Source organism: Dipodomys merriami, unplaced genomic scaffold (genome assembly GCF_024711535.1).
Source record: "Dipodomys merriami isolate MVZ:Mamm:240054 unplaced genomic scaffold, mDipMer1.0.p SCAF_15, whole genome shotgun sequence".
Lineage (NCBI taxonomy): Eukaryota > Metazoa > Chordata > Mammalia > Rodentia > Heteromyidae > Dipodomys > Dipodomys merriami.
This window is the reverse complement of record NW_027202826.1, coordinates 31022105-31033181: the sequence shown is the minus strand read 5'-3', so window position 1 is coordinate 31033181 and position 11077 is coordinate 31022105. Positions and strand designations below refer to the sequence as shown.

At 39.3% G+C, this 11077-nt stretch overlaps 1 protein-coding gene across 1 annotated transcript in view; it reads left to right on the top strand.

Moving 5' to 3' along the window:
- The first annotated feature begins 4838 nt into the window (after positions 1–4838).
- Positions 4839–11077, top strand: part of LOC138826743 (rho GTPase-activating protein 20-like) — an 88704-nt gene continuing 82465 nt past the window's right edge. The window contains exons 1-3 of the mRNA XM_070021984.1: positions 4839–4867; positions 5120–5161; positions 5929–6013. Of these exons, the coding sequence (XP_069878085.1) occupies positions 4839–4867; positions 5120–5161; positions 5929–6013 (156 nt within the window). The remainder of the gene's footprint in view (positions 4868–5119; positions 5162–5928; positions 6014–11077) is intronic.

Sequence of the window (11077 nt, the reverse complement as noted above, 5' to 3'; positions counted from 1 at the left end):
ATACAGATTAATGGAAGCTGGTAAAATCTGGAAATAGAGGTGTTCCTAGAAACTATATTTTAAAGAAAAATTAAAATATGGCAATGAGGTCCTCATAAACTCTAAGAGTTCTAAAGCTATTGCACTGTCCAGCGTCCTTGGTCCTTGGCAGATGGTCAACATGGCCTCAGGAAATAGACATTATGTATATACATGTAGGCAGGTTAGGGGTCATCTAAGATGGGTGCCTCTCACCTGATGAAACACATTACAGGACAGCCTAGAATTGTTCAGTAGAAGAACTATTAATGATGTAAATAAAAAATATGCAGACATTGCAAAAAGTCTGCTTGTTCATAAGGAGAAAGTTATTGGATTGATACATGCCCCAATAATTCTATTCCTGGTGTTCACAAAAGTACACACACACATGCACACACACAGAGACAGAGAGGGAGAGAGAGAGTGAGAGAGAGAGAGAGAGAGGAGAGAGAGGGAGAGAGAGAGAGAGAGAGAGAGAGAGAGAGAGAGAGAGAGAGAGAGAGAGAGAGAGAGAGAAAGGGAAAGAGTGAGTATAATTTCATAGAAAAATTAAAGCAATAATGTTTATAGTGATGTGGTTTATAACACCCCGAAAATAGTTACAAATTAAAAGTGCAGTGTGTTTTTAAAACAGATGTATTCCATAATAGGAAAAGTTATAAGGGGTGTAGGAAAAGTTATAAGGGGTGAGTAATAATTCCAGTGCTGGCTTTCAATCCCTTCACAGGACAGAAATATAAAAATGAAAGGTGATGGTACAGAGAACAGTAAGCAGCAATCTTATCATTCATCATTAAAAACATAGTGTGATGGGTAATAAAGTGTAAGCTTCCTAGGAAATAACACAGCACATTGTAGTTCTAAAATTTCTATAAGGAAATGAAACACTGCAACTTTTCCATATTTTTAATTCTTCTTCCAAATTTTTATCTTGTCTAGCTGGATTAAAAATATTCTGCCAAAATGACCAATTTCTTCCATAGGTTTGAATTTGCATACCATTTTCATAGTTGAATAGCATATGTGCTCTGTCTGGTTTGATCATTGTGGACTGAAGGCATTGCTAGGGTGAGACTCACCTATGGTCAGGTGGCTTGCACCACACGTTAGAAAATAAGTTTCTCCATGTCAATCCAAGTTCTCTTCCACACCAAAGTCTAATTCACATCACAGTCAGATCACCAGGAAAAGGCAGAGTCCATCAAACCCCAGTTATGAGTCGGTTCTTATTCCACTCACATTCACAATGATACTCCCAGACTGCCTGTCTCTTTCAGGATAGACTTAAAATCAAAGCATGAATGTGAAGTGTAGCATAATATTTTCTCTCTTTTAAATCACAGGTCTTCAGAGCTAAAAGAAACATTTTGCTCTTTACTTCAAAGGTTAGTAGTGTTTATAGTTTTTTTAAAAATTTGTTAGTGAATGAATAAAAGTCCCTACAAAAAATGTTTCCAATGGATTCTCCCCATATTGATAGAAATTATGTGTCCCGGGTAAATTTATAAACAGAGTGTCCTTTTTATTTCATAAGAAAATTTGGTTGTAAGCCCTAAGTTCTCCTAGGGTTCAACTGATAGACATATGTAAGTGACTAGGCACTGTCATCCTGGCTACTCAGGAGATTGAGACCTGAGGATTGTGGTTCCAAACCAGCCCAGGCATGGAAGTTTATTGAGGCCCTTATCTTCCAGAAGCTCCCAATAAGTTGAAAGTGGAGTGTGGATCAATTATTAGTGTGATGGCCTTGAGCTAAAAAGCTCAGGGTAAATATTCAGGTCCAAGATTCAAGGTCCACAACTGGAACTATGTATATGAGTGTGTGTGTGTGTGTGTGAGTGTGTGTGTGTGTGTGTGTATAAACATATATACACATACATATGGACTTATATATGCATATATATTACTCAAAGAAATTAGGATTCTAGTAGAACACAGGAAGTTATTATTCCTCCTCTTCACATAGTAAATTTTTAAAAACAATGGATCTGCTTCCAAATGTCATTTCCTTGGCTATCACTTGTATTCTGGATCTCATGCTTTTTTCTGTCCAACAATATTCTATATTTTCAAACAACTAGCTAATTCCTTGTGCTCTTTTTCATTATTATCCAATTTATCACTATAGCAACATTCAAAAACAGAAGGAACTTCAGAAGTGTAATCCATTGCAGGACTTTGCCAACGATTTCCAGAATGCTGGCTCTGTAAGTGTTTTTAAGAATAAACAGGAAGTGCTGGGAAGGTGGCTCAGTGGTAGAGTGCTTGCCTTGCATGCATGAGTCCCTGGGTTCGATTACTCAGCACCACATAACCAGAAAAAAAGCCGAAGTGGCGCTGTGGCTCAAGAGGTAGAGTGCTAGCCTTGAGCTGAAGAGCTGAGGGACAGTGCGCAGGCCTAGAGTTCTGGCCCCTGACAGGACCCTCCCTAACACCCCCTACAAAAAGAATAAACATGGAATATCCTGTTGATCTATTAGGAAGGGTGGAGTCTGGATAGTCCTTGTAGGGAAGCACAGAGTTGCCTCTGCCGGATCCATTTCAATGCTGAGGGTGTTTAGATACAGAATTTGCTAGGTCAGCTTGGGACTAGTGACTCACCCCTGTAATTCTAGCTACTCAGAATGCTAGATCTGAAGACAGTGGTTCAAAGCCAGCCCAGGCAAAAAAGTCCATGAAACTCTGAGATCCAGTAGTCTACTCACAAAAGTCCTGATGTGATGTTGTGCCTCAGGTGGAGAGTGGTAGACTTGGGCAAAAGAAACCAGAGACAGAGCCCAGACCCAGAGCTCAACTCTAATATTATCCAAAAAAAATAAAAACGATAATAGAATTTTGTAGGTCTCCTTTGCTCTTTCATTTCACCTAACTCGCTGCTTCCTTACTAGCTTCCTTACTTCCTCTTCTTAAACAGTAGAGTACGCTTCCTGCCTGCTTCTATGCCCATCCCTTTCAGTGGAAGAAGTCCAAGGCTCTGTTTCTATATCTGCCTGCAACCATTTTCAGAATGACCTACTTTTCTGCTTGCTTTTGAGCTACAAAGTGCCTTGCATGTTAGTTTCCAAGTGTCAGTTGAGGAAATGTTGCATTGTGCACCACGAAAGTTGGGCATAAAGCTGTATCCCATGCTGGAGCACTGACTGTGCTGTGGTGTTGCTGTGCAGCAGGAGAGCCATCATCCTGAGCAGAAAACTCAGCAGGACAGACCTTTGTCCCTGGAGAAGCCCTGCAGAACCCTGCTCATCCACAGCCCGGTGCAGATGCAAAAAGGATGCAAGAGGAAGAAGCAGCATCTCTTCCTCTTCACTGACTTATTACTTGTGACTAATGCCAAGTATGTATGGACTGCTCCCTGTCATGCTTAGCACAAATGCTTCACACTAGCAAATGACATTTAGATATCTGCATTTAATCCACAGGTGCTTTGTCAATTTTGTATTCCAAAGTTCAGATACTTTGTTTATTTCTCCCATGTTCATGAAGCTCCTGTGTTGTGTAATGGTTGGGAATACTTTCAACAATGAACACACCACCTGGCATGCTGTTGATCCTCTAGTCACAGCACATAGATTTTTGAGGCAGAAACTAGAGTTAGGGTCCAGGCTACACTATATATGAAGACCAGGTCTCAAACACTCATAACACAACATAATCAAGAAAGTGATAGATAGATAATCTTGTATGAGGAGTTCAAAATTATGAAACAAGAGAGAATAGTATGGTAGAGTATCTAGTTCTTGACACGACACATCTAAGATAACTAAGAGAGATGGTGTTTGTTGCCCTTTTTAGGTATCAGAAATGCTTCAAGATTAAAACTGTGGTCCCACTGCGTGCCCTGTGGATGGCTGACTGTGGGGTCAATTTGGACAAGGGTGGTGATCACTCCAGAAAGTCCCTTCTTTTGGGCTGGCCCCTGGAGAACTTCAAGGCCACCTTTGGGTAAGACTGACCACTGCACCCTGAAAGCAGCAGGGAAATAGCAAAAGAGTTATCCTTCATTAATCACTTAGCTATGTCAGATATCATTCCTAATGACTTTCAGTAACCTTCAGCATTGTTCCTAGTAATGTCAAATGAGTTCTCTAGGTTCTAATAAAATGTAGTAGAATTAATTCTCTAAAGAAGTAAAACTGTCAAACCCTTTTCATTTTCCCTGTTTATTCCTTGGAAATGCATACTGTTGATTCCATGTAAATGTCATGTTTCTTCTGGGTGCCTTGATCTGAATGATTATTTTGTAAAGTATTGGAAAAGCACATCCACCTCTGTCAGTTTTTTTTTTTTTTTTTAAATTGTATTTTATTTTATTTGAGAACATACTGTACAAAGGGGCTACAATTACATGGGCAGGATAATGGATACATTTCTTACCAAGCATTGCAGCCTCCTCCTTTGTTTACCCTTCACTTCCCTTCCCCGCCTCCCCCCTCCCCCCACCCAATTTTACCCCCCTCCCCCCACCCAATTATACCCCCCTCCCCCCCCCCACACCGGCATTGTAAAGCTGGTTTTGACATGACATTTTGTACTTCTCATTGTTGCAACAGGTCCACCTGAATCCTTAAACGACTTGTTTGTCCCCATCTACTCCACATGTTATACTGACATCAAATATAGTGAAAACGGGGGTTACACTGTGGGGGAGGGACATACAAAGCAACAAAGAAATAATCTTATAAATGCATTAGAAATACATGCATGAAAGAAACGAAAACATTAAAATACATATTTAAGGGTTCATTTTCCTAGCATCACATTATCTGACCTTTTCCGCTTGACTCATACCTATCTCTGTCAGTTTTATCCAAGGAGAAATGGAAGGTAGCCCTAGTGTGAGATTGAAGTATGGTCAGGAGGCTTGCATCACACAGTGGCAGGGATTCCATTCAATCCATTTTTCTTCTACAGCAGTCTGCCTCACATTACAGTAAGATCACCCTTATAAGGCCAAGAATCCATCAAACCCCAATTATGAGTAGGATCAGTTCTGGATTTGCTTGGACATCAATGAATTGATAGTACTTTTACCTTTAATGACTGTAAAGACATTGTATATGAGATGTAATTTAATATTGTCTCTGCTTTTATTTTGCAGTTCTTGTGAACAAAAAGAAAAATGGATCAGTTTTCTGCAAAGGTATTAAGCAAGTGCTTTTATTTAATTTTTAGTTTGTTAGGGAATGGGTACCTGAAAACCAATATCTTCAATACATTCTGCCCCATTTTCTATGGAAATTTTTTGCCATGGCTGCAGTTCTAAATCATAAACAGTCTTTATTTTTAAAGACATTCAGGACATCCACCCGAAATCTCCCTTCATTGTATTGATGAACTTGAGCTAAAATTTTCTGAAAATATATACAGGTTATCAGGCACCAGTGTCTCAATCCTATAATCCAGCTACTCAGCATGCTGAGATATAAGGACTGCAGGTTGAAGCCATTCTGCGTAAGATAGTCAAGAGACACTTATCTCCACTTAACTGTCAAAAGAGCCAGAAGTGGTGCTGTGGCTACAGTGTTAGTGTCACGGCCTGCAGCAGAGAAACGGTACACAGACATTGAGTGCAAGGGCCACGTTTGACCCCATCTATATTCCCGAGTTCCATTGAGCTAGCTCAGAGCCACTGTTGCTTTTAGTTGTCCAGGCAGGCTTCGGCCCTCCCATCTAGATGGTGAAGTTTGAAACACTGAATATGATGCCTTCCCAAAGGTCACCTTCCAGAATAATGTTTTCTTTCAAATCCTATTTCCCAACAATGCTATTGTGTTGATTAAAATCTATAATGGCTCCATAAGTGTTTATAAACGATGAAATACAGATTGAAAAATATCAACAATAAAGATGGATTTGAAAAAAAAGTTACCAGCTAATAATTGTGCTACTCTGGGTTGAATGAATCAGGTATATCAACCTTGCAAAGGAGGAAGAAGATGAGGATAGCATTCCTCTTCAGATCTTCACCCATGAAGTTAAGAACAATCACTTTGTAAGTGTTATGTAGGATAAAGTGGAAATTTATAGTTACATGCTTACGCTAGAAAGGTGGGAGATTTTTATAAATTATCAATGGTAAGGAAACTTTTAAGAACAATGAGAGGAAGAAAATTAAGAATTTAAGAAAGGTCAAAATTGAGAGATGAGCTTGATTTACTTATATCTACAAATATAAAGATTAGAGCAATGAGTCTAGGTCAGTACTCTATGTTCTGAACAATTATCTTCCACTTGGAACAATTTAGTTTTCTGTTCATTGTATCATAGCTTCCTGTATATGAAGTAGAGCTGTGGGCTCAAAGTGCTAGAGCACTAGCCACGTGCAAAAAGATGTCAGAGAAGGACTCCAGGGCATGAATTCAGGCCCCATATCCAACATTCACAACAACAAAAGCAAAAGAAAAAACACAAAAGGAATGTCCTTTAAAAAAATTGCTTTATCATGTGGACATGTATGACTTTCATTAATTAAATACATGTTTACCTTATAGTAAGAATCTTTATTCACTTTCTTTAGCTAACATGTATAAATTTTGAAGGAAATTTTCACATTTAATATACATAAATTATCACAGTTTTATTGTAAACAAGGTCAATTTTATCAGTAAGTGGGGATAGTCTTCCTGGAATAAGAGTACTTCTTATGTTATTTTTTATTTATATTTGGAGTGGTTATCATGAATTCCATTTGTTTTTGTGGAATTCCTAAACGATGGAACAATGCCAAATATTATATAGAAGGTCAGCTTCTGTTACCTCAATTTTCTTATGTAGAAACATTTAACCTAAGTTTTAAGATATTTTTTTCCTCTATAAGTTGTTCTAAGACATTGTCAGCCTACATGACTACTTCTGAAGAGTAATGATATTCTTTATATTTATACTCTCTCTTCTTTACTAAATTTCAGTATATATATAGGCACATGTTCATCATATAAGTACACGTGTCCATATACATACACAAGTTAGTATTGATAGGGGAAAGCAGAAGGACACAACATTACTAAGTGGATGCTAGTAAATGTCTTGAAAATGATTGATCTGTTTCAAGTTCCATAGTCATCACTGGAGGGAGAGAAGGCTGCATGGTTCTCAGTGGATAACACAGACTTGTCTGTACCTGACTCACTCCAATAGCAAAAATGCTTAGAGAACAATCTGTTAGCTCAGCACTACATGATAAAAGTGGGCTTTACTGAGGTCTAAGTTTCCTGAAGTAAAGATTGCAGGTGCATGTCATTTCTCCTGAAGAGCTGAGTATCTGCCTATTGATTGATAATCAGCTTGTGGGAAGGCTCCATATTCATGCTTGTGGGTCCAGGGCAGCTCTGTGGTACCATGTCCTACCTAACAAGGTTCCTATTTGACCTTGTCTCTTGAAAGACATTTCACTGAATTTTAGGCCTTCACAACTTTCCCCTCTCAATATATTAATGGTTTTCCAGTACCTTTTGTTCTCCATATGCTCTGGTGTCTCTTCAGCTGTCATTCAGATTTGACCTATGTGCAGTTTGTTTCCATGTGTCTGAGTTGTTTTCTCCTGGCTTCATGTTATACAAATAAATAAACAGTTCTACTCAAGGCTTTGTGCACTATACAGTTGTCGCCTTTAAATACCTGAAATCACATTTTGCTTGACTCATCAGGAAACTAAATTGGTGATAATTATACAATGATACTGTTTGTTTTCTTAATATGTACCTTTTTTCACATATGTTTTATAGCCAATAACTGTCTTAGCACAAAACTCAGATACAGTGAAGGATGTTATCAGAAAGTCACTCTCCAACATTGGAATAAAAGTAAGTGATCTGTAAGCTCTTTTAAAATTAAAAACCTATTTCTTAATGGAGATGAATAGAGATACATTTATGCTCATGTGTGTACTACTGTGCTACGAACATCGGTCTTCTCCTGGCCTCAAGATTGAGAACCTGCAGGGAGCTGGACTTGAGATGAATCTATACTTGGGTTCTTAAAATCTCATTCTTAATCTCATGCCAAGTGCAATTGAACACACAAGGAAGTTGATATATAATTTGGACCTGCTAACTCCATATATTTCCGTTATATATAAAAGTCTATCTATGATGAGCTAGTGTAATACTCTGAGTAAGAAAGTTTCAGGATAGGCAGGTGTGGCTGATGTCTGTAGTCCTAGCTACTCAGGAAGCCAGCCCATCACTAACCCCCTAAAAGACAAAAGCAGAGCTTTCCTTGTTAGACACACAGCTGTGTAAGGCACTGTGTCCTTCTTGGGTCCACTGTGAGTGGCTTTGTGTGACACTCAGTCCTTCTCTCCCCCAGGGCTCCGAGAATGACTACCAGTTGTGGCTCCATTCTGAAAATGAAGAAGTTCCCTTTGTCTTCATTGGTAAGTATCAAAGAAAGTTTCAAATGGGAGGGAATGGCGTCAAAGTTGGATTTCTAATTCTCCAATACTGATTCTTTAAGAGTTAAGCTTAATATTACTAAGGGTAACTATTGCCTATACAATTAGATTGTACGTTTTTCAATAAATGCTGAGCAGACACCACTTGATTTGTGTGTGTGTGTGTCTGTGTGTGTGTGTGTGTGTGTGTGTGTGTGTGTGTGTGTGTGTGTGTGTGTGTGTAGGTTCATTTCTTCATGTGGCAAATCTTGGTTTGAGGAGAAAACTAGGTAGTTGGCTTTATTCACTTGAAGTATAGCATTTTTGGATGATATTGGCCAAGACGTCTTCTATTCCTGAACGATTTGTTGAGTAGTAACTGCTTTGTACCACTACATAAAGATAAGAAACATGAGCTTTCTTGATTAAAATAAGGGGTTTTGTTTTCATGAAGTAGAAAGCAGATTGGAAATTCATTGTCAAAATCTGGGCTCCTATTCCAATGAAAGTCCTTGCTGCGTTTTCTCACCATAGGGCATGAAAATCCCTATGTGATTAAAATGAGTCAGTATGGAGAGACTGCATACCAGCCACGAGGACCAAGGCCACATGAGACTCACACTGCTCAGAGTCCTATCCTGGAGCAGTGCTATCTAGCCACAGGAGGCCGGTTCATTCTGAAGTCAAGGCAGCCAGCCCAGGGCCAGCAACTGAACGGTGAGTCCTCTCACTTCTATATGGCTACATAGTTCTCTATCTTCTGTACAATTCAGGACCTCTATGGTCTCTTAAAGCATTTGACATGCATAAAAAACACATTTAAGTAAATGGAAGCAGGGTACATATGGCTCAAGCTGTAATTCCAGCTACTGAGGAGGCTGCGATCAGAGTTTCTCAGAGTAAAGTCATTGTGCAAAGGAAAGTCCTGAGAGTCTTATTTCCAAATGTCCATGAAAAAGCTGGAATAGAACTCTGGTTCTGACGTAAAGGGCTCCTTTGAAAGAGAAAGCTCATGTCAGGGACAAGGCTCCAGAGATCACTAGGTAGCCTGTGGGAGGACATAAAGAGAAGAAAAGATGTCAACATCCTCCAAAGTTTCTGGAGAATATTCAATGTATACAGCAAGCTTGAATTAGGGTTTTTTCCTTAGGTGAAAACTAGAATGTGACTAGAGTCACCCAAAAGGAAAACATTTGCATATTTTTGGTCAGTTGTGGGGCTTGAACTCTGGGACTGGGCTCTATCCTTCAGGTCTTCAACTCAAGACGAACACTCTAGCACTTGCCCAAGAGTGCCACTTCCAGTTTTCTGGTGATTTTTTTGAAGAAAAGAGCCTCACCAACTTTCCTGCCGGGGTTGGCTTTGAACCACCAACCTCAGATTGCAACTTCTTGAGTAGCTAAACAGAGAACAGTGGAAGACAACCACAGTTTCCCTCATTGGCAATAATTAGTATATGTCTAGGGTAATTTTATCAGATGAGCAGAACCAAAAAACTCTGTAATATGACTATATAAGATGATGTTAAGGGAAATGAACACCAAGATGTGAACAGAAGTGGTCTTTCTTTGTTGTTGTTATTTGCCATGTACAATGAGATTTGTGTTTCCTTTGTATGTTCGTCCCTCTATAGTATATCCCTTGGGGTCACTGCGGATGAATTTGACACTGTGCACCTTCTATAAATTTATCTACTTTGGGGAGGGTATGGAAATAACAAGGACACAGGTTGACCCACTGCAAGAATGCTACTGAAAAGATACTTGGAAATAAAATTTATAATGTTTTGGAGAGAGGAATGGAGCAGGAGAGGGAGAGAAGAAACAGTTGGAGAGCAACAAAGGAAGATTTAACAATTCTTGCCAAGAAATGGACCTTGCTCATGTAACTAACACCTTTGTACATTATCTTTATTCTATATGTATATGAACATGTATACACATATATGAAGAGCATGACAAAAAAAGAAATGTACTCATTGTCTTACTCATGTAATTGTAAACCCTCTTTACGATATCTTCACAACTATATTAAAGTAAAAAAAAACCCACAAACAAAGGTCCAGAAAACTCGTAGTCTTTCACCTGGCAGGCACGCTGTGTGATAAGGGGAGATAACCTGATACAGGAAGTGATCAATGGGACACATGCAGAAATTCAAATAGGAGGACAATGGCTCTCAATGTGAATGGTTATAAAACTCCACTGGAATGGTAGCTTTCCCTTTCAAAAGAGAAAGATACACCAGACAGCCCTACTTCAACTCAGGAACTTTGTAGGTGCAAGAGAGCTGGCCACAATAATCAGAAAGATAAACTGAGTGTGCTCAGGCCCCTAGCCATAACCCACAGTTTACTGATTTGGGCAAAGACTCAATAGTAAAGGGAATTAAGCCATTAGAGAATGTGGATAATTTGACACAGAAGCTTAGGTTCTAGGAAATTAAAGTGATCCCTTGAAAACTTTTGCTTCTTTAGAGTCAGAGCAGAAGAAAGAAGGAAGGGGAAGATATTTCATCAACTGGCTTTTTGGGCGGGGGTCCAGCACAGCCAAGGAGAACAGACCCCAGAAATCTTCACGTGTAAAGTCAAGACTGCTCTTTGGGACTTCCCTGGAGGCTGCTTGTAAGGATGGTAATCTACCCTCCCCTCTTCTGGTAGGTCCCAGTTTGGTATCTGCTGCCCTC